At 42.0% G+C, this 25,000-nt stretch overlaps 2 protein-coding genes across 2 annotated transcripts in view; one reads left to right on the top strand and one right to left on the bottom strand.

Moving 5' to 3' along the window:
- The window catches only part of LOC308300405 (NACHT, LRR and PYD domains-containing protein 3-like), a gene marked incomplete at both ends in the record, with an annotated part of 19,006 nt that extends 15,036 nt beyond the window's left edge, over positions 1–3,970 (bottom strand). Inside the window, 2 exons of the mRNA XM_080744228.1 lie at positions 36–1,839; positions 3,835–3,970. Of these exons, the coding sequence (XP_080600354.1) occupies positions 36–1,839; positions 3,835–3,970 (1,940 nt within the window). The remainder of the gene's footprint in view (positions 1–35; positions 1,840–3,834) is intronic.
- A 43-nt stretch (positions 3,971–4,013) lies between these two features.
- The window catches only part of kirrel3l (kirre like nephrin family adhesion molecule 3, like), a gene marked incomplete at both ends in the record, with an annotated part of 66,987 nt that continues 46,000 nt past the window's right edge, over positions 4,014–25,000 (top strand). Inside the window, 4 exons of the mRNA XM_080744219.1 lie at positions 4,014–4,051; positions 4,172–4,208; positions 21,830–21,876; positions 22,660–22,778. Of these exons, the coding sequence (XP_080600345.1) occupies positions 4,014–4,051; positions 4,172–4,208; positions 21,830–21,876; positions 22,660–22,778 (241 nt within the window). The remainder of the gene's footprint in view (positions 4,052–4,171; positions 4,209–21,829; positions 21,877–22,659; positions 22,779–25,000) is intronic.

Below are 25,000 nucleotides of genomic sequence, written 5' to 3'. Positions count from 1 at the left end.
ATTAATGAACTATATCTAGTTATCAGTGAACCTACCGAGCTTTATTGGAGGCTTTGAGCACCGGCAGCAGCCTCAGAAGAGCCTCCTCTGAAGCAGAGTATTTCTTCAGGTCAAACACGTCCAGCTCCTTTCCTGAAGACAGCAAAATGAAGACCAGAGCTGACCACTGAGCAGGAGAGAGCTTGTCTGTGGAGAGACGTCCTGACTTCAGGTACTGTTGGATGTCTTCCTCTAAAGAATGATCATTCAGCTCATTCAGACAGTGGAACAGATTGATGCTTCTCTCTGCAGATGGATTCTCTCTGATCTTCTCCTTGATGTATTTGATGGTTTTATCATTGGTTTGGGAGCTTTTTCCTGTCTGTGTCAGTAGTCTTTGTAGTAGTGTCTGATTGGTGTCCAAAGAGAGGCCCAGCAGGAAACGCAGGAACAGGTCCAGGTGTCCATTTGGACTCTGTAAGGCCTTGTCTACAGCACTTTGGTAGAGGTGATTTAAATTTGGTTTGTCTCTAAATAACTTCTGCCAGTTGGAGGTTGCTTGTGGTTCTGACAGTAGGTTGACACCATCCTTGACGAAGATGACATAGACATAGAGAGCAGCGAGAAACTCCTGAACACTGAGATGGACAAAGCAGAACACTATGTCCTGGTACATCCCAAACTCTTCTTTAAAGATCTGTGTAAACATTCCAGAGTACACAGAGGCATCGCTGATATCAATGTCACACTCTCTCAGGTCTGCTTCATAGAAGATCAGTTTGCCTTTCTCTAGCTGTTGAAACGCCAGTTTCCCCAAAGACAGAATTACCTTGGTATTTTCTGGAGTCTTTTCAGAATGTGCCTGAGCTCCATCATGATATTTCACATTCTTCTGTTTGAACAGAACCAGCATGAAGTGGAGGTACATCTCAGTCAGGTACTTTGGCAGCAAATCTTTCATCTTTGCTCTCAGCATGTCCTCCAGAACTAAGGCAGTGATCCAACAGAAGACGGGGATGTGACACATGATGTGGAGGCTTTTGGATTTCTTGACGTGTGAGATGATTGGGCGTGCCTGCTTCTCATCCCCAAATCTCTTGATGAAGTACTCTTCCTTCTGTGGATCGGTGAATCCTCTAACCTCTGTCACCCTGTCAACATAATCGGTTGGGATCTGATCGGCTGCTGCAGGTCGTGTAGTTATCCAGATGCGAGCAGAGGGAAGCAGGTTTCCCTTGATGAGGTTTGTCAGCAGCACATCCATCGAGATTGGCTTTGTGACATCAGTTACAATCTCGTTGTTCTGGAAGTCTAGAGGAATCCTCAATTCATCTAATCCATCAAGGATGAACATCACTTGGAACTCTTCTAAGCTGCAGATCAGTGGTTTCATGATTCCACCAAAGAAATTATGAAGGAGTCCCACCAAGCTGAACTTCTTCTCCTTCACCAGATTCAGCGCTCTGAAAGTGAGTGGAAACATGAAGTGGATATTCTGGTTGGCTTTGTCTTCTGCCCAGTCCAGAGCATTCTTCTGAGTCAAGACTGTTTTACCAATGCCGGCCACTCCCTTTGTCATCACTGTTCTGATTGGTTCATCTTGTCCAGGTAAGGGTTTAAAAAGGTCTTCACATCTGATTGGTGTCTCTGGTCTGGCTGATTTCCTGGATGCTTTTTCAATCTGTCTGACTTCATGTTGTTTATTGACCTCTCCACTGCCTCCCTCTGTGATGTAGAGCTCTGTGAAGATCTCATTGAGAAGTGTTGGGTTTCCCTCTTTAGCAATCCACTCAGACACATTCTTACACTTCTTCTTCAGAGTAGACTTGAGTTGTTGTTGACTGACAGGAGCAAGAGTTTCTATAAATGACCAAAGAATGGAAGACACCAGTGAGTATGTATGTTAAAATAAAAATGACCGCCCATATAGTAATAACAACATTAACTTTATAGTATCTTTATTACTGTTGTTTTTGTTATGTATTTTTCTGTGTTCTGAGGCCTTTTCAGCTGCAATGAAAAAAAGAAAAAATATATTTGCCTGTGGGTGTCGCTGTTGAGGGATTTTGCCTGTCAATCATTACCTCTGCTCCTCCCCCAGGGGGAGAAATAGAGGGGAGGGGCTGGGAGGAGAGGGGTCTGGATTAATGGACTATGACCAGTGATGTTACTAGGTTTTCAATGTAATGGGTCCAGGGACCCACAGGTGGTCATTCAAATGGGTCCCAGAAAAGTTTTATGAGTCCTCAATACAATGTTTTCGAGCGCTGTGAGCTTGTAGATGTGCCATTTTCAAAATGTTTGCCCATTTCTTATAATTTATTTTACAATTTGGCTAATGTTTGAACTTAGAACTAGGATTTCTAAATACACTAGGCTACAGACACCCATTTCATTATATTTATACCACTTGGACCCCAATTCATATTAAATGTTAAAATACTAGAGTACAAATGGAACCATTTGGTTCCATTTTTTCACTGAGTTGCAGGCCCATAAAGTTCTATTTGGTTCCTAACTATCATTTATCTGGGGACCCCCCAGAACTCCCTCAAGGACCCAGGACCCCACTTTGAGAACCACTAGTGAAAATAGTTTTTTTGAGCTGTTCCCGTTTTAACTGATAATACATCTTTACAGTGTTTATCTTGCACAATACATTAAAAAACGAATTAAACTATCTAAACTAATATAGCAACTTGAGATTAAGTAGAAGCAGCAGAGACCGCACTAGTTTCAGTGCGCATGCGCCATGTCCCTGTGTAGAGACGTCACGTTTCAGCACCATCCCTTGTGTATGACAGTCACCGAATTCATCAGGGGCACCCTTTTGGTGTAGCACCCGACACGCTGTGCCACTACGGTCAGGCAGCGGCCCAGTGCTATGCTAAAACATGTGCACCTAATGAATTCGGGCACGCAAAATGGCGTTGACGTTGGTGGAATCAAAACATTGACGTTTCCATCGCCTGTTTAAGACTGTTAACGGATGCCCACGAGGTGGCAACGCGTCAATCTCTTTGATGTCTACGTGTGCCCAACGACGCGTTTGCCGCTTTGTACAGTAAACTATACGGTACTGTAGCACCTGTACTGTACTACCGCGGTGATGAAACAAACTCCATTTCCCAAAATGCACCGCGGGATCACATGACCGGGAAGTGCTGTCTGCCTTGTTGTTCACTGCCCTGTAAAGCTGCTGCACAAACATGCAGTTTTCTCCTAATCTAGCTTTTAAATCACTTTCATGTTCAAAACGCGGCCTTTTCTACCGGCCGTAACACAAACGCTGCAGTGGCCCGTGATTGTTTAAAACCGGTCCTGACTGAAAGAAAAGATTTTGGCGAAATAAACAGGACATGCTTGGATTACATTTACTCTGATTACTTTTCTCGCCAGTACCTCGAAGGTAGGTAAAATGTCGGGTTGCCATGGGCACCAGCAAATTAAACGTTGAATAACTCTGGGCATCCAATGTGTTAATGTAGGGTAAAGTAGGATGCTTTCACCCATGAACAATGTGTACTGCGGTAACTTATTTTAACATGGACTCCAATGGAGGCGCGTCCCCAGGACCATAGGACCATGACGTGAATGTGTCTCCGGGCGACGTAAACGTGTTTTTGACGCGGGATGCGCACGTAATGACAACTGTGTGACTGTGGACTTTTCTGAGCCTAATTATTCAGATATCAAATAGACCACACTACATTCACTGAATGTTGTTGTAATTGAGGTCAGAAAATTATACTAAACATCTATGCTTGGAAATATGTTTACATCGACCACAGAGTTGTTCAAATGTATTATTCTGCCTCAATTTCCCTCCATTTCCCCCTCCAAAGACTTTCTTACTGATATCCATCATGTTAAAGGTGTGAATAAAGCCTTTCTTACTGATATCCATCATGTTAAAGGTGTGAATAAAGCCTTTCTGACTGATATCCATCATGTAAAAGGTGTGAATAAAGTCTTTCTTACTGATATCCATCATGTAAAAGGTGTGAATAAAGTCTTTCTTACTGATCATCAGGATGTCAGCCAGCTTCTCCTGCTTCAGACTCCTCAGGAGGTGCAGTGTGATCTTCAGAGCTCCCTCTGTGATGCTTCTCCTCTCCTCCTCACCCTCACCATCCACCACCACCCCCTCCTCCCTCTGACTCTCTAAGCATTCTGGGTAATCTGTTGTCAGGAGCCTCTGGAACCTCTTCATCTCTTTCTTCACCAATGTAACAAGATTCTCTTCAAGCAGCTGAAACACACAATAATAAAATACAGTTTAAATTTAACAAGATTGAATTGATTGATTGGAGCAGACCAAGGACCAGATGGGAGGGATCATATCTCCATGCTGGTCAGGAAACGCCTCTGGATTCCCCAGGAGGAAGTGGCTAATGTTGGCCGGGAAAGGGAAGTCTGGACATAGACATAGAAAGGTAGACTCCTCCTTCGGCTAGGGGGCGTATGCATTGAGCATCTAAGGGAATCTTCATCGCTTCCGTGTTCATTGCTTCCGCGTGCGTCACACATAGGGAAGTCGGTAAGCCAATCAGAGGCAGGTGGGGGCTGGTTTTTACGTATGCAGCCTGTAAGAACTGCTGAACAGGCCAACATCGGAACTGGCTCTGTTGAATTGAATTGTGGTCCTTGGATAAGTCCCGGAAAAGGCACGCTGTGATTGGCCAGTAGTCACTTTGACTGACATCATTCCCTTCGTTTTTCCAGGAAGTCCGGACTAGAACTTTTGCACATCTCTCCAATTAACTGCAGAGGCGAACGAGGCATCTAGCTCTTTATATCTGTGAGTCTGGAACTCTGCTGGATGGAAGGAAGGAAGGAAGGAAGGAAGGAAGGAAGGAAGGAAGGAAGGAAGGATGGATGGATGGATGGATGGATGGATGGATGGATGGATGCATGCATGAACTGTTCCTATGAGAAGTGTTTCTCATTGTAAAACCCAGTTCATAAGATTGGCTCAGGGAGCAATTGCAAAAAAGTCAAAGAAATTAATAATAGATGTTAAGGCATTTCAGTGTTCATGGACAAATATTGTTTTGCTTATGGATATGTAGTTACTGGGTATGACATTGAACTGCATCCGGTGTCATCCTTGGAGCAAGGTGCAGTACCTATAAGCACTGGATAGGAGGAGCTCATTAGCCTTGGTTGGTACCTACCGTATTGGCCTGAATTTACCACAATATTTTATTCTAATAAACATATCCTCAAAATAGAGAGTCGTTTTATATTCGGCGCTTAGACATTTTCGCCGGAGAGATGTTCGCCGTTATGTATCTTTCAGGACCTTTCCCTGCTCTACTCACAGCCCCCGCGAGCTGTTACGGTGATTACCGTACACTGTCTACAAATTGCGCAGCGAAATTTGGACGTCGCTCATTTCACGCCCAGTTTGGCAAAGTCGGATGGCTTTGGCATTGAACTTACCGGGGCGCGTGTGTGTGCGTTGTTCTCGCGAACATCGGTGTGGATGACGGCCGCACATGAGATCTTTAGTGTGCACGTTTAATCCAAACAGTAAATGAAGCCCAGTGAAGCTATTGCTGACTGCCTAGTTGCCTTTGGTTCCTGTTTACAATGGAGAGTCGCATCTGAATGACGAAACGAGCCGCTGAGCTTGATGGGAAATGTAGTGTTTTTTTATTCCCCAGCAGTATGCAGTATGGACTGTATTCTATTCTGATACACATTATGAGGAGCTGATTTTCAGTATGAATTGGTTAATGCAATACAGTAGGCTACAGCAGAATGTTATCTCTGTATGAGCTTTTCAATAATATCTTTACAATAAAAACGTTTTTCTTTATAAATAACTTATAATATAGAATATTTTGTCTTCAACATATGTGACTCAGCGTGACTGAGGGGCAGTCATTTCGGAAGGCAGGGTTTTTCACTACTGCTAATATGATTTTTTTTTTCTTTTTTTCTAAAATGAAAAAGCCACAAATGCATCTCAAAATTCACTTAAAATTTCACTAAACGTCAGAGCTTAACTCTGCATGTAAATAAGACTTTTTTCAATTAATGTGAGAGATCGTCAGGTCATTTGCAGGTTAGACACTTACAAAAGTAATATTTCAGCATGGCATCATTCTATAAGCCATATCTTCAAAACTGTTCAATCTCCACAACCAATATATCATTTTGTAGCTATGATCCCCAGCTTTCAAATGAAATGAAAATGAGAAAAAATGCAATGACTAGCCGTCAGCCGCGCTGGGACACATATATCTTTTTTTCCCCCCAAAATGATAATTGAAAAATAGGGTTTGTCTTATAATCAGAGTCGTGGTAAATTCGGGCCAATACGGTAATTAAGTGTTTGGTTGTGTAAATGTGTACGACTGTATGTTGATATACCTTAAATATGGAGTCCAGCTCTGTTTGATGTTCCTGAGCTGACTGACCACTGGAACCCTGAGATATCTGCTGCTGGTCTCTGTGGAGGACACACACACACACACACACACACACACACACACACACACACACACACACACACACACACACACACACACACACACACACACACACACACACACACAGACAGTCAAGTTAATGTACATTATACAACAGGTAGTCGGGCTCTCAATGGAAAACAGGCTCTCCAACCGTGCATATAACGAGCACTACTGCACTGTCTCTCATCAAGTAAAAAAATCAGCTGCGTTCGTCACGAAAGACAGCAAGCGCTCCTCTCTCCCCACACTATGCTAGGCGGCTGGCTAGCGGGTTTCATGTGACGTTCAGGGACATAGTAGCTAAATGTGGCATTAAAAAATTACAAATTCCTATCGAATATCTTAATTACAATGAAATAAAGTTGACGTGTTTTTTTTAAGGGCAACAGTTGTATAATCGCAATATTACTCCAGCCCTTCCTACAGAACTCGCCTGTCGGCTCGTTCCTGCGAAAAGGCTGTTGTGCAGGATAACCGCGTTAATGCACACCCTCTCGTGTAATATTGCTTAAACATTCAAAAGACACTAAAAGCAGCATGAGCTCTAATGTGTGTCATGGTGTTGTGTTGGTCTGCTATCATCCTGATGTTGTTACACTTTGATACTGAACAACAAGTCTAAACAGGTTATATATTTACTATTTTATAATCCTCTGAATATCTGTGTGTCAACTTAATTGGTACAATGCAGTTTGGAGTTCCCAACAAGAAATGGAGCCGTCGTAAAAAAAGGCCTGGTCACGACCATGGTGGTCATCGTGGTGTCCTTGTAATGGTTGACCATAAAAACATAGATATGGACGTAGTGTGTTCTTTATTGTCGTGTTTGGTTCAGGAGAGCTATGAGTAATTTGCATAGAGTTATAATAAGAATAGAGAGGGCAACTGATATCCCCGCCCGTCCACTTGCATTGAGTTGCTCACCCAGCGCATGAAGCGTACTTCCGCGTTTGAAACGCCTCTGAAACGTGACGTAGTGGGGCGACTATTTGGCTTCTGTGCCAATCGCGACGGTCGGGGAGCGAGAAACGGGGAGGCGGGGGTAGCGGGGGGCTATCTGCCTCAACTGAACTAACTGTTTGAATAGTCGCCCCAACTGCAGTACCTCAAACGGCCACCATGTACTTTTTGCTTCAAAGCGCCCCCAGGGTTCTGGGGGCTTGGTAATTTGTGGTGGAAAGGAAAATGGCTGCCATCTCCGTGGCGATAGCTCTATTGTTTTTTTGTTTTGTTTTTATGTTCAGGGCCTCAAACTCTACCTATGTACCAAGTTTTTCATTTGATGACAAAGTGAATGATTTATAGATTTGTCACTTATCCTGTGGACTACACGCAGACTCTCTTATAGACCACTAGCCTCCTGCAGAGTCAAGGTGAAAGACTAAAGAAATGTCAACACTATGAATAGTTGGTCCAATAATCTCAGGACTTCTGACCTTTGATCAGCAGAGTTTAATTATGTGTTGTTTTCTGATAGTTTTACATTCTGACCCTGGATCAGTAGAGTGGTGTCCATCTTTGAAGTCAATCCATCCTCCCTTGGACTGCTCACTCTTCATGGAGACACAGCTGGGCACAGGAGACTCTGCTCTCTGCTGGTCAACCCTAACACCCAACATGAAACATTACGTTTATTCATCAACATTCATTCATCAACTAGTCACACTAGTTCACATAATGTCAAACCCAAGGCCCGGGGGCCAAATCAGGCCTGTGAATGAATTATCTTCGGCCCGCGGGAGGATATTTATTAATTACTATTAGAACTGGCCCTCTGGTATATTGCGCAGGCAATGCCTGGGATTTCGAACCAAGGTCTCCCGCATGAAAGTCCAACATCTTAACCAGCAGGCCAAAGGGATATCCCTATGGACTGGGGGAAATATTAAGCCCCTGATACACGTAGCAATTTTTTCATCAATATCAACCAGCAACGACCAGAGTTATCAATTGGGTATGACAACTTACATAGCTTGGCTAAAGGGGGGGAAACTTCCTAAAATAAATTCATGCCTGTTGATAAGGTATGGCAACATGACTGGTGTCTTACAAGCGTGAAGGCACAAAAAGATTAATTCAATGACACTGCCAATGGCCATACCCAATTGACGCCTCTGGTCGTTGCTGGTTGATATTTATGAAAAAATGGCTACGTGTATCAGGGGCTTTAGACTTTTGATGCCATCAGGCTGAGGCAGTGAGTCACTCTGGGTTAGGGTTAGACACACGCACCACCGTAATACTAAAAGTCCCACAATGCACTGCTAGTGCATTGGCGCGTATCGAGGGCCTGTGACTACAAGCCTGCGTTTAAATAAACATTGAACCAGTCTGGCCCTCGACTTGTACAATTTTTTATATTTTGGCCCACTGTGTATTTGAGTTTGACATCCCTGCACTAGTTTCTACACATTTACATATCAATTCACGTATATTTGAATTATGACCCACAAGTCTAGTCAAATTATCCACATTTCAAAAGATAGATTTCATAATTATGTACCGTCCGTTGGAGAAACAAAGTGCTATATGAACTGTTTAAACATGTTCTGTGACAAAGTTTAACAATATCAGATTGATTTCAGGTCAGTTCAGTTCAGTTCAGAGTTTATTTGTCACATATTTTACAATAGTGAAATGTCATAGACGACTCCTCAAAGCATATGCCACAAAAACAAAACAAGACAGACATAGAAAACAGTAATAATGTCGGGGTTATTGCACAAAACAAATAAGGTGTTCAAAAGTGCCTTAAAAAACAAACAAACAAAAGCAAAGTGTCTTTAGTCAGTGCCATTTAGGTATCTTATGGCTTGAGGAAAGAAACTCCTCTTGAGTCTCTCTGTTTTTGCCATAAGTGACTGGTACCTCTTCCCCCCCTCCCTGAGCTGATGAGATAGAATAGTCCGTGGTTGGGGTGACTGGGGTCTCGCAGTATTTTCACTGTTCTAGACTTGCACCGCCTTGTATAGATGGTATCGAGGCCACAGAGCTCCGCCCCTATAGTGCGCTCAGCTGAACGCACTACTCTCCGCAGCGCGCTGCGGTCCTGTACAGTGGTGTTACCGTACCAGGCGGTGATGTTCCCAGTCAGTAAACTTTCAATGGTGGATGTGACAGTTTAGAGGTCAGGTGGTTTTACTGGTTGTAAATCTAGTTTACTTGAAGAGGAAGTGGTTCAGACTGAACTTTCACACCACCAGAGACATCATTTTATTTATAACTCCACAAGGCCAGCCCACTTGATAAACATGCTGAACAATGGTGATAAGACTGGCAGGGAACTTGACAGATCTTCAGAAGAAAGACCAATCTTAGGATGGACACAGTGGGTTTGGTGGGGTGTCGTCTGATTGACCTGACCTCAATGACCTCTGTGTAGTAGTCTCCGAAGACATAACAACTTTATTTTTCTCAATAAGGACTGTTGTTATTGATACAGAACATAATTTACCACTGTATCCACATTTATTTTTTATAATTATATTTTGTATTTCATTTTTTCAATTTTTTATTAAAAAGAAATGAAAAAAGTTATGGAAAAAACATGGCCTGCTCCCGTATTAGGAGGGTAGTATGAGTCGCCAGAAAAAAATAATGGGTGTTTTTAATGAATCTATCATGGTTAAAATGGAGTTTGAAGTTACAATGGGTGTGTACCGGTATGTGGAGAGAAGCCCTTTAAACTGTTTCCCTGTTGAAAGTGGAATATCCCTTTAAGGACGCTATGATGTAATACAGCTTTTTTTTTACATATATAAACAGCTTGTGTTTATTTGGAAGCCTCAGTATTGTCTATCAATCATAATTATTGAACACATGTCTAGATGTGTCTTCAACCCCTGATTCAGAAACAACTGGTTCATTTAAGATGATGCACTAACTGTAAGAAAACCATTGTGACAGTTTTCCATTCTGACCTCTGATCAGTAGAGTGGTGTCCATCTTTGAAGTCCATGAATCTACCCTTGGACTGCTCACTCTTCATGGAGACACAGCTGGGCACAGGAGACTCTGCTCTCTGCTGGTCAACCCTGACACCATGACAACCGTAATGAAGCATTATGTTTATTCATCAACTAGTCCCATTAGTTGTTATCTATATTAAACAACCACTTATATTTAAATTACGACAACAATTCAAGCCACATTTCACAAGATATATTTCATAATTACGTACTGTTTGTTCGGGGGGAAAAGTCATTCTTAAAATGTGAGTTAGATATTAAACCTTATGGGTAGGCTACATGAGCTGTTTAAACATGTTCAGTATCAAAGTCTAACAACATCAGGTTGATTTAAGGTCGATGCAACGTGACAACAGAGACAGTTTAGAGGTCAGGTGGTTTTACTGGTTGTAAATTATATCTGGAGTGGATTTACAACTCCCAGCCCACTTGATAAACATGCTGAACAATGAGGATAAGATCTGTCATAGATTCCCTGGCAACAGAGGGTGAGCCAATTAAATGCCCTGGAGTTCAGAAGAAAGACCAATCTTAGGACGGACACAAAATCTACTGGGTTTGGGGTGTCGTCAGATTGACCTGACCTCTGTGACCTCTTTGTAAGACCTGGAGTGGACTGGGTTCAACCAGACTCGGACTCTGTAGTAGTACTGAGTAGGGTTGGACACGGTAACCGCCGTACCGCCGTAAACCGAGGTCTACCGCGGTGTCAGTGTGCTTACCGCGGTAAAAAAAAGACAAAAAGAAAATCTATTTTTTATTGGAAAACAAGCGAGTTTTAAAACAGGGGAGAAGCGAGGACCGCATGCGCTCCATGCTGCTATGCTCTGGGCCGTGTACCACAGTTTGGAAGCCACATACGTCACTCTCACTCTCAGAGACACAGACAGTCAGACCTACACAGGGCAGCAGCAGCTGCCTGCGTAGAGGAGTACAGCGTAAACTTTCTCTGTAATCCACACGACACAAGGATGTTAATACATACCTTGTGTTGTGGCATATCTTTTTTTATTCATACGGATTACTGGCGGAGCGCGGGCCGCGTGGACTAAAAGCGAAAATGAAACTATTTTACTTTTTCCACCACGTTGCACGTTGTGCCCGTCCGGCGGCGCGTCGGAGATTTTATAACCTTTTCTGTCAAGTCTTGTAACTAAAACCTGTATATAGCAGCACTCAATCACTGCGATTTGAGAGTTGAGACGTGACGTGAGTTTACAGAATCACTGTACACGATCTGACTACCCTTCCTCTTCTGGTTTGTTCACACAGCTGTTTGTGTCTGAAAAGCCTACTGGCTAGCCTACGTTACTATGGTAACCCGACAGTGCAGATCTAAAAGCTCAGAAAGCGTCGCGGATGTGATGTGTTGTGAGCTTGTAGATCTGCTCCTTTCAAAGCCATACCCGCTGTGCTGTACGGAGAAGTATAACTCGGGCAGTCAGGCTGTGGAGAGGCGACTTTAGGGAAGATGATTGCAATATTTTGGCTTATTGCCGAACCTTAATTAATAGATACGGGGGTGCGGTAATTACCGCAGTACCGGCGGTAAATGGGAAGACAGTAATCGCGGTAACAAAATGTCAATACCGCCCCAGGCCTAGTACTGAGGACATTATAGCACCTGTAAGGACTGTTATTGATACATTAGTACCAGAGCCTTCTATCTATGGAGAGTGGCGTCACTCCCGCTCACGTCATGGGGCCAGGTCTTCCACACACACATCTATTGGCTATGAGGGGTAAAGTGACAATGAACCACGTGACTAGCGCTGTTTCTGACCCCGCAACGGTAGAACTCTCTGATTAGACGACTGATAACCAACTGTGTAAGGACTGTCATTGATACATTATAACCAACTGTAAGAACTGTTATTAAAGTGATCCCTGACTAATACGACAAATATGCCTTAATACATTATAATTGTCCTCTATAACTACAATGTCAAATTAAAAACACCTTAATTATTTTATTTCTTCTAGAAATAGCTAATCTTTCACTCAACAGGGGAAATGCCCGTCGCAAGTTGATGATGTCATAAATGTCATGTGTGATATATCCCTATGGAATTTATGGCATGCATGTGCAAATAAAAACAAACGTAATACTTCATATGGTTAATATGAGCATCAACTCAATATTTCAAATGTGTTTTTTGCACATGCATGCCATAAATTCCATAGGTTTAGATCACACATGACATTTATGACATCATCAACTTGCGACAGGCATTTCTCCTGTTGAGTGAAAGATTAGCTATTTCTTGAAGAAATAAAATATTTAAGGTGTTTTTAATTTTACATTGTAGTTATAGAGGACAATTATAATGTATTAAGGCATATTTGTCGTATTAGTCAGGGATCACTTTAAGACAGAACATCATTTATCACCAGTCCATGCATGGAGGTACCTTTTAACATTACGCTAGCTTGCCTTCCTCCTGCAGATCACATTGTCTCTCACACAATATTCAAACATGATGCAGTTGATGAGGATATACAGTAAGTGACCTCTTCAGTCAAAGCCAGATTACAGGTCCTTCCAACCAGACTTTCTCTGTAGTTCCCTAAAATGTTTCCACCTCATTATCTGAACCATGACCATAATCTACGTGTCTACTGTAATATATTCTGAATGGCTGATATGTATCTAAGTGAATGTACATTGCAAACCGCTTGTGCTTTTTTTTGGAAGCCTCAGTAATGTCTATGAACTAGTTGTGAGAGGCCTGCAGTCTATCAAGCCTAATGATTGAAAACATGTCAATGATTATGCTGCGTGTCACTTCCCATCTCTCTCTCCTCATTTCCAGTCTATATACTGTATACTGTATAGTGCATACTATCCATAAAGGCAGAACAACAACTACAAGGAAAGCTAGCTTGCCTTCCTGCTGCAGATCACACTGTTAGCCAGGGAGCCACAGGCCCAAAAGCTCAAAGAATAGGGTTTTACCTGTGACGTCATTTTTTCTATTCATTTGGTCTTTAAGGTACACAGAATGAGAGGCCTGCTCTGCCGGAAACATTGCGGAAAAAAAAGTTATGGCCATATTCACTCCATCGACTTCACTATACAGGAAAGAAACACACCAAAATAAATATGCTTTAAGTAGCATGTGAGGGGTCAAACTAGGGGTTCTTGATGATTCTGAATCCATTGCAAGCATTTTATTTGCATGAAAAACATTCCTTGGGCTAGAAAACGGACCAAAATAACAGTGAAAAGTGATGACTCATCACTCTTCACAGGTCTGAGAGGCTGAAATCTAGCCCAAGGAATGTTTTTCATGCAAAACAAATGCTTGCAATGGATTCATAATCATGAAGAACCCCTAGTTTGACCCCTCGCATGCTACTTAAAGCATTTTCTTTTTTTGATGTGTTTTTTCCAGTAGTATTGTGAAGTCAGTGGGAAACTTTTTTTCGCAATGTTTCCGGCAGAGCAGACCTCTCATTCTGTGTACCTTATTGACCAAATTAATAGGAAAAACAAAAAAATGTAGTATGTCATGACATCACAGGTCTTCTCTCATTTTGGCACAGTGGCTCCCCGGCTATGTCCCTCACACAATATTCAAACAAGATGAAATTGATGAGGATATACAGTAGTCACATCTTCAGTCAAAGCCAGATTACAGGTCCTTCCTGTAAGTTCCCTAACACGTGTTTTCTCCTCATAGTTGCAGCATGAACATAATCCACTTAATGAAACCCTCTCACATATTCCGAATGGCTGCTATGTTTATAAGGGAATATAGATTGCAAGGCATGACAGCATTGTTGGACGCTATGATATGATTCACCTTGGTTACAAATACAAACTGATTTATTTTATATTTGGAAGCCTCAGTAATGTATATAAACTTGTTGTGAGAGGCCTGCAGTCCATCAATCATAATTATTGAACACATGTCTAGATGTGTCTTCAACCCCTGATTCAGAAACAACAGGCTCATTTAAGATGATGCTCTAACTATAGGAAAACCATTGTGACAGTTTTCCATTCTGACCTCTGATCGGTAGAGTGGTGTCCATCTTTGAAGTCCATGAATCTACCCTTGGACTGGTCACTCTTCATGGAAACACAGCTGGGCACAGGAGACTCTGCTCTCTGCTGGTCAACCCTTACACCATGACAACCAACATAAAACATTACATTTATTCATCAACTAGTTACACTAGTTGCTACATATCTCTATATTAAATTGTTTATATTTAAATTATGACATACAAATCAGTCAAATTAGACCCATTTCACAAGATAGATTTCATAATTACATATTGTCCGTTTGGGAGTGGGGGGGGGGGGGGGGGGGAGTGCTTCTTAAAATGTTAGTCAGATATTAAACGTTATGATTATATGAGCTATTTAAACTTGTTCAAAATCAAAGTCTAAAAATATTTGTTTGATTTCAGGCCAATGCAACATGATAACAGAGTCATAACTCCACAAGCCAGCCCACTTGATAAACATGCTGAACAATGATAAGATCTGTCAGGGAACTTTATAGATCTCCTGGTAAGAGAGGGTGAGCCAAATAAGCTTCCTGAGGTTCAGTAGCAAGACCAATCGTATAGGACAGACAAACTCAACGTTGGTGCTTACGTACCAACGCCTTTGTTACAAATGACTTCTGTTTAGATTCGGAAGCCTGTCCATAAACTAGTTGTGAGAGGCTTTCAGATTGTAGGAATGAATACCCAAGCCAAGAGCTAAGGCATTACCTACTGTCCTTTGAAAAGAATGAACAGCTTAAAATCGGAGTCAAATATTAAACTTCAAGAATATATGAGCTGTTTAAACATGTTCCGTATCAAAGTCTGACAACAACAGGCCAATACAACATGATAACAGAGACAGTTTAGAGGTCAGGTGGTTTTACTGGTTGTAAATGATATCTGGAGTATAGATTTATAACTCTACAGGGCCAGCCCACTTGATAAACATGCTTATCCTTATGCTTATAAGGATAAGATCTGTCATAGATCCCCTGGCAACAGAGGGTGAGCCAATTAAATGTCCTGCTGTTCAGTAGAAAGACCAATCTTAGGACGGACTCAAAATCTACTGGGTTTGGGGTGTCGTCAGATTGACCTGACCTCTCTGACCTCTGTGTAAGACCTGGAGTGGACTGGGTTCAACCTGACTCGGACTCTGTAGTAGTTTCTGAGGACATTATAGCACCTGTAAGGACTGTTATTGATACATTAGTACCAGAGCCTTCTACCTAGTGGCGTCACTCCCGTTCACGTCATGGGGCCAGGTCTTCTACGTACACTTCTACTGGCGTATAGTGACAAACCGCGAACCGGAAGTTTACAGAATGCATTGGAGTCTATGAGGGCTAAAGTGACAATGAACCATGTGACCAGCGCTGTTTCTGACCCCGCAATGATAGAACTCTCTGATTAGACCTTTATTGATATATTATAATAACCAACTGTACTTGTTCTGTTTCTCCATGTTTTGTCTAATAACATAATCAATCAATCAAAAAGGACTGTTACTGATACAGAACATAATTTATCCTCAGTCAATTCATGGAGGTACCTTTTAACATTACGCTAGCTTGCCTTCCTCCTGCAGATCACATTGTCTCTCACACAATATTCAAACATGATGCAGTCGATGAGGATATACAGTAAGTGACCTCTTCAGTCAAAGCCAGATTACAGCTAGACTTTCTCTGTAGTTTCCTTAAACGTTTCCCCCCCATAACCACGACCATAATCTACTTGTCTACTCTGTAACATTTTTTGAATGGCTGATATGTATGTATCTAAGTGAATGTTCATTGCAAACCGCTTGTGTTTATATTTGGAAGCCTCAGTAATGTCTATGAACTAGTTGTGAGAGGCCTGCAGTATCAATCATAATTATTGACAACATGTCTCTGTGTCTCTTCAACCCCTGATTCTGAAACAAAAGTTAATTTAAGATGCTGCACTAACTAAGACATTGTGATAGTTTTCCATTCTGACCTCTGATCAGTAGAGTGGTGTCCATCTTTGAAGTCCATGAATCTACCCTTGGACTGGTCACTCTTCATGGAAACACAGCTGGGCACAGGAGACTCTGCTCTCTGCTGGTCAACCCTGACACCATGACAACCAACATCAAACATTACTTTTATTCATTCAACTGGTCATACTAGTTGCTACATATCTCTATATTAACTTGCTTATATTTAAATTATGACACACAAGTCAAGTCAAATTAGCCACATTTCACAATATAGATTTCATAATTACGTATTGTCCGTTCGGGGGGAAAAGTACTTCTTAAAATGTTAGTCAGATATTAAATGTTATGATTATATGAGCAGTTTAAACATGTTCAAAATCATCAAAAAACATTAGTTTGATTTCAGGCCAATGCAACATGATAACAGAGCCAGTTTAGAGGTCAGGTGGTTTTACTGGTTGTAAGTTAGAGTGGAGTGGATTTATAACTCCACAAGCCAGCCCACTTGATAAACATGCTGAACAATGATAAGATCTGTCAGGGAACTTTATAGATCTCCTGGCAAGAGAGGGTGAGCCAAATAAGCTTCCTGGGGTTCAGAAGAAAGACCTTATAGGTCAGATCTTATAGGACAGACAAACTCAACGTTGGTGATGAAGTACCAACGTCTTAAGGATGCTGTGATACAGCTTTGTTACAAATGGCTTCTGTTTATAGATTCAGAAGCCTCTGTAATGTCCATGAACTAGTTTTGATACAACACACTTATATTTTAACGAGCACAGGGTATTTCTGATGTTAGATTTAATTGGAGTTAATTTTTCACAACAAAGTTTAGTGATTCTCAACATAATGTCAAACACCACAAATTGAGATGCATTAGGCATTAGTTTTTGGACCCTCATCTGAAAAGATGTTGTGTCAAGGACCCCCAAAAGAGAAGATTTGTTTTCAAACTGATATTACTATAAGCTCACAATGCACTGGGATGTGACACATTGTAAGCTTGTAGATTGGCTATTAAAAGACAAGTATAAAATAGGGTTGAAGTAGTTAAACTGTTTGTCGTTGTGCTCGGGACCCCCTGGAACCTCCTCAAGGACCCCTGAGGTTCCTCTTTGTGCTGGGGACCCCCTGGAACCTCCTCAAGGACCCCTGTGGGTCTCTGTACCACACTTTGAGAACCACTGACTCAGATGTCAGGTGTTCTGTCTGCTGAATAAAGTTCTTGTCATGTGAGGTGGATGTTGTTAAACTTTATGATTATATGAGCTGTTTAAACACGTTGATCAGTGTCAAAGTCTAACAAGATAGATAACTCTTAACACAAAACAATGACTGACACATGCACGCACACATGCACGCACGCACACACGCACACGCACGCACGCACGCACGCACGCACGCACGCACGCACGCACGCACGCACGCACGCACACACACACACACACACACACACACACACACACACACACACACACACACACACTGTCTATTAAATGTTGTACATTAACTATTATTATAATCAGTCAACTACATAGAAACACAGCCTGTCCGCTTTATATACATGTAATATGTACACCAGGGGTGCCCAAAAGGTAGATTGTGATCTACCAGTAGATCACAAAGGCTGTGCCGGTAGACCACACAACATGCCCCTAAAAATTATAATTAAAATATAAAACAAAAAAATAATCACAAAACCCTCTTTTTGGCATCTGTCACTTGAATCAGGGTGACCTTTTCCACACTATTTCCCATTCCAAGTGGATTGTCTTATACTAACGCCAGTGCTGCTATTCCAAAAAACCCTCAGGTAAATGTTTTGGGGTGGGTAGATCATGTTGAGCTGGTCATTTTAAAAGTAGCTCTCAAGTCATAAAAGTGTGGGCACCCCTGATGTACACCGTACATATTTTCTTTTGACAAATCTAGCCTATTTTACCCCACTGAAATTAACTGTATAAATAATTGTATCAATAACTATGAAATACAAAATAGCTAATACAATTAAAAATGCATATTTATTTCAATCAAAATGTGTTGAAAATCAATATTTTTAAGAAAATGGACAAATCTTTGAAATAAAGATGATTGTTTTTTTCCTAGATGTGTCTTCAGCACACATTAACGGAGCTGTAGTCAACTTTTTCTTGAAAAAACGGATGCTAAAATAAAAATTATGTTTCGAAAATATTTTATAAAAAAATAAGCTTCATATATGTGTTTCTATTCAAAAATGACCACAAAAAGCGTAAAATAATGATAAAATAATCATTTTGGCCATTGTCAGACCGACACTTTGTTTACATTCTAGTCTAGAATGTAAACAAAGTGTCGGTCTGACAATGGCCAAAATGATTATTTTGTCATTATTTTACACTTTTTGTGGTTATTTTTTTGAATAGAAACACATATATGAAGCTTATTGTTTTTATAAAATATTTTCGAAACATTATTTTTATTTTAGCAAACGTTTTTCAAGAAAAAGTTGACTATAGCTCCTTTAAATCTCCATAATCTAACAGTAGAAAATAGACCTAATTCATTCGTAGCACTGTTTTAATAGGACTTCAATTAATTCAGTGGATCTCAAAGTGGGTTCCAAGGGGTCTCCAGTTAATTCAGTTATTATAGCATCAATCTACAATACATACAATACAGTGGGCAACTGGCGGCCCGGGGGCCACATGCAGCCCCCACCTTCACTCAATGCGGTCCGCAGGTAAATATCAGAATACTGATATTATTGACTTCAGTTGTTCCAATTCCAAACATGCGAATATGACCCGCTTTTCTTTAGTCTTTATTGAAAGAGGTATTGTCTTTTTTATGTCCATTATTTGTATTTAAGTTCATAAAGAAAAACTAAATGCATTTGAAGTTAAATCAAAAATAGCAAAACGTTATTGGATTCAAATCCAAAATGAGTTTTGTAGGATAAGCTATTTTTGTCCTCTGTGTGTGTGTGCCCTCGCTATCATCAAAGTTGCCGACCCCTGATGTAGAACAATCATTTTAACTACTTCTATTGTATACTAGATACTATTCATATAGCCGATCTACAAGCTCATTTATAAATGTATAAATAAAAGCATAAATTAAAACGAAAATGCATATAATAGATAGAATAACAGCTAAACAGCTAAATAAAATAAGTGATAATTCCAGTAGGCCTACCTGTCCATGATGACAGTAATGAAGGTTTGCTTCTCTGTACCGAGACTCTGTTAGCCTGACGATGTGTGGAAGAAATGACCTGAGAGAGAGAGAGAGAGAGAGAGAGAGAGAGAGAGAGAGAGAGAGAGAGAGAGAGAGAGAGAGAGAGAGAGAGCAGCTTGTTCAGACTCAGAGTACAAGGTACAAGTTCTCTCTCTCACACACACATGCACGTACACGCGCACGGCCACACGCGCACACACACACACACACACACACACACACACACACACACACACACACACACACACACACACACAGTATTTGTTATACTTTGAAGTGTCCAAAAAAAGTGTAGTTTTCCTAATCCCCCGAAAATGTGAAGGAACCTTCATGTTTGGACATATTGAACTGGACTATCATGGCTGATAGCTGTGTGGAGGAGGAGAGAGACGTGGAACAGTCTGACAAACAAACAAACAAACAAACAAACAATTAAACTTTAACAACATTAATTGAATGGTAATCAAACGGTGACAGAACAGAACACCTTCCTGATATAAAACTGACATTAATGAATCAGAGTAAAGCCTCCGGGACAGCCAGGCTAGCAGGAGCCCTGGTGGGTTTTTAGTTTGACAGGAGGTGTGGACCCCCAGTGACACACTCACTCTGCCGGGGGACCCCTGGTGTGACACACTCACTCTGCCTGGGGACCCCCGGTGTGACACACTCACTCTGCATGGGGACCCCCGGTGTGACACACTCACTCTGCATGGGGACCCCCGGTGTGACACTCACTCTGCATGGCGACCCCCAGTGACACACTCACTCTGCCTGGGGACCCCCGGGGTGACACACTCACTCTGCCTGGGGACCCCCGGGCCTGGGGACCCCCGGTGTGACACACTCACTCTGCCTGGGGACCCCCGGTGTGACACACTCACTCTGCCTGGGGACCCCCGGTGTGATACTCACTCTGCCTGGGGACCCCCGGTGTGACACTCACTCTGCCTGGGGACCCCTGGTGTGACACACTCGCTCTTCCTGGGGACCCCTGGTGTGACACACTCACTCTACCTGGGGACCCCCGGTGTGACACACTCACTCTGCATGGGGACCCCCGGTGTGACACACTCACTCTGCCCGGGGACCCCCGGTGTGACACACTCACTCTGCCCGGGGACCCCCGGTGTGACACACTCACTCTGCATGGGGACCCCCGGTGTGACACACTCACTCTGCATGGGGACCCCTGCTGTGACACACTCACTCTGCCCGGGAGAGAGCTTTGTTTCTGGGCTGTGGAGACACAGAGTCCCCGCTATAGCCTGCACAGACTGACTGGAATTACTGTCATGTCAAACACTTTTAAAACCAGTGGTGGAAAAAAGTACAATATATATGTATAAAAAATATATATATAATAAAACTCTGTTACAAGCAAAAGTCCAGAATTAAAAATGTACTTTTTGTAAAAGTACCAAAGTATTGGCATCAAAATTAACTTAAAGTATACCAAAAGTAAAAGTAACGCGAGCTCACAACGCGATGCGGCGCGTTGTGAGCTTGTAGATCGGCTATTTTCAAATAGCCTATGTATAAAATAGTGTTAAAGTGATTCATGTATGTTTTTTTATTTATATAATCATTTAGCCTATATCTGCAAAGTAACTAGCAACTTCATATAATTGTAGTGGAGTAAAAGTGCAATATTTGGATCCGAGATGGAGTGGAGTAGAAGTAAAAGTATAGGTACGAAAACGGGAAATACTCAAAATATCTCAAAGTTTTACTTAAGTAAATGTGCTTAGTTACTTTACACCAATGATTAAAATAAAGTGGTGACGTTGAAACATTAATATGTTAACATGATGAATTAACAGTTAAAATGAAATGACATTCGGTTATGGACCGGATCAGTGGAGAACCAACAGACAGCTCTTTGCTTCTGGGGTCCCTTGAACAAAATATGGACGAATTCATCTACGGGGGGCCGCGGACCCCCATCTCAAAATATGTTGTTCCAGGGACCCCCAGAAGCAAAGATTTGAGTTAAACACGTTCACTCTAAATATGGGTCTATTCTACATCTAGCTTAAGGACTCAGACCTGTTGGCAAACCTGCACACGTGTCAAGAACTGTCCGTTGTATACTGTTATTATGTAGTGCTGTCCTAGTGTTTCCTGTTTTGCCCAGTTTGTGTTGCCTGTCTTGTCTCACCTCCCTGTGATTAGTTATGTTCTCCACCTGTGTCCTGTTTGTCTCCCAGCCAATCATCTGTGCCCTGTTAGTCTCCCAGCCAATCATCTGTGTCCTGTTAGTCTCCCAGCCAATCATCTGTGTTGATTGCCTTGAGTTTCCACCTGTGTCTGGCCACCCTGTGTCTATTTAAACCCTCAGTTCCTTGGGTTCCCGGACAGATAGATGTTGTAATGGTGTTCAGTCCTTGTCATGTTCGGGAGCGTGTCGCTGTTACTACATCTCATCTTTTCGACACCCGACTCTAACCCTCACCCTAACCCTAACCTCTGTGGAGTGAGTCGCTAACCCTCCGGTCGAAATGATGGTCCTTCTAAAGAGCGCGATTTAGCGGTCATGTTCACCTAGTGTTCTACGTTGTGTAAAGTAACTAAGTACATTTACAATTTTGATGTATCTGTATTTTACTTGAGTATTTCCAATACTTTTACTTCTACTCCACTACCTCTCGGGACCAAATAGTGTACTTTTACTCCACTACATCTATTTGAAAACTGTAGTTGCTAGTTACTTTGCAGATATACATTATAATATTATAAAGCATACATAAACCACTTTAGCCCTATATATTCTATACCGTGGCTATTTGAAAATAGCCGATCTACAAACTCACACCGTGTCGCATGAGCTTGGAGATCGGCTTGTGAGCTTGTAGATCTGCTATTTTCAAAAATGTTGTACTTTTACTTCCAGTACTTTAAATACATTTTGATGCCAAGTTGCCAAAACATTTGAGTACTTTTCCCCTCACTGCCTGCATTCATTCTTGTGTTTTGGAGAATAAATCACCTTGCATAATTATGACCTGCTCTGTTTCTTGACTTCTTGTCTGTTCTGCAGATGGGTCCTGCATCTCCTGAGTCGCACTGCTGTTTCTGGGGTTGTGGAGGGGACCGGACCCAGGGAGAGGAGCTGTTTCTGGGGTTGTGGAGGGGACCGGACTCAGGGAGAGGAGTCTGGTGAAGACCTAGCCGCAATTTGCAACACAAGATTTTGTTTTTATAATCGGATGAATCTTGGGTTGCAATACCTCCCATAGGCAGCCAATGCATCAAAACAGTTTTTTTGCTATCTGATTGACTGACTGACTGACTTCAAACTCACCAATATTGCGTCTCTATTGAAAGCTTGGAATTTACTCTTTCTATCTGCAAAGTGTTTGTTTCAGAAAAATCCACCATAGACATGTTATGAGCCAGTTTCTATCAAATAATTTGGTTTCCGGTGATTCTTTTTTTTTAAGTTCTGGAGTTTGGAAGCGCTCGTGGAAAACCGCTCAATGGTCCTGTGACCACCTGGTTCTAAATGTCACATAATGCGGGACGTTGCGGGACATGGCGTTATAGAAGACGAGCGCTTTCGAAGTTCAACACTTAAAAAATAAACCATGTCTGCTCGGATTTCTTGACAGAAAATAAATCATAACATGTCTATGGTGGATTTTGCAGATAGAAAGAGTAAATTCCAAGCTTTTCCAGAGAGCCGCAATATTGGTGAATTTGAAGTTGTTTAATACAATCAGATAGCAAACAACTGTTTTGATGCATTGGCTGCCTATGGGAGGTATTGCAACCCTAGATTCATCCGATTATAAAACAAATCTAGTGTTGCAATTTGCGGCAAGTGAGGACCTAACCCACGGAGAGGTGCTGTTTCTGGGGTTCTGGAGGGGACCGGACCCAGGGAGAGGAGCTGTTTCTGGGGCTCTGGAGCAGCGCAGAGTCCCCCCCCCCCCCCCCCCCCCCCACACACACACACATGGAGGCTAGTACAAACTCACAATGACTTCTGCTATAAGTTGGATTTAATGGATCTTTATAAAGAACGTCGCCTTCAAGAGAAGAAGCAGGAACAAAAGCACACATAATACCAGCGACGCGTGGTAAGTCAAACAATAATGCTACGGATAGAGTGTTGCAGTGCTATTTGCATATATCCTGTATATATGTTAATTTAATTTGTTTTCATGCTGCTCTGAGTTGAGCGGCTGCTGGCCGACTGCTGAGAACATGATTTGACAGCTGACTGCTTGACTTCTGTTCTGTTTACGTTGTTGTGTCGGTGTGTCTGATGATGATGTGCAGGGGCGTCACAAGGGGGGGAAAGTGGGACTGAGTTACCAGGGCCCATAAGGTGGAGGAGCCTTAATTATTTTATACTGTAGCTATCGAAAAATAGCAGATATGCAAGCTCACAGCGCGGCACCGAGTGCTTGTAGCTTGTAGATCTGCTATTTTTGAAAGGTTGTGAAAATGTGTGCAAATCTTTGAATATATGTATTTTTTAAGCAAACATTTGTAACTCAAAATTTGCTTCTGGGGAAACTAAATATTTTGAGGTGGGGGTCCGTGGCCAAATACATATCATTTTGGTGGTCCTTCACATGAAAAGGTTTGAGCACCACTGACATAGGAACATATAGGTTTTTAAAAAAAAAACCTTATAAGGATTTGAAATATTCAAAGACTTGCACAAATGTTCACATTTCTTTTTTTTTCTTTTTTTTCCCAAAAATAGCAGATCTACAAGCTTGAGCTTGTAGGCCAATATCTGCTATTTTCCAATAGTTAAAGCACACAATATTGCCTATGAATGCGTTCCCAGTCTAAATGGGTTAAACCCCCTCCCCCTATGTAGAACATTCACGGGGGGCCCGCAGTGAATCCTTGTACCCAGGGCCCAGAACTTGGTGCGACACCCCTGATGATGATGGCCTGTTGTTGTGTTTACATTGTTGTGTCGGTGTGTCTGATGATGATGGCCTGTTGTTTGTACCACCAGCATCCAGGGGTTTTAAAGTTTACCCCCCTCCGTAAGGCTCCCATTTTCAACTTATGTTCATATACTATGTAACTGGTCCTCACTTGTAATAAGAATGGTACAGTTACATTTCTGTCTACTCTGTGAGCTGTATTTTGATTGTCTGTGACCAAACTTTTCTTCTGAGAGTTCCGACTCTCCAAGGTAATGCTTTTCAGAAGATGCGCGTGACGTCATTTTAAGAAAAAAGAAAGAAAGAAGAATGTACCTACATCATCCCACAAGGGAAATTCAGTTTTCAGCCTAACCCAGCTGAACCCAGTGCTGCCCACAAGGAGCGCGAGGGGAGGGGAGCAGTGATAGCTGGAGCGGGGAATCGTACCTGCGACCTCTGGGTCCTCCGGAGTCCTAGGTATGGACA

This window comes from Nannobrachium achirus, assembly GCF_963921795.1.
Source record: "Nannobrachium achirus genome assembly, chromosome: 2".
Taxonomy (NCBI): domain Eukaryota; kingdom Metazoa; phylum Chordata; class Actinopteri; order Myctophiformes; family Myctophidae; genus Nannobrachium; species Nannobrachium achirus.
The sequence above is the reverse complement of the archived record's forward strand: the minus strand, read 5'-3'. Positions and strand labels throughout refer to the sequence as shown.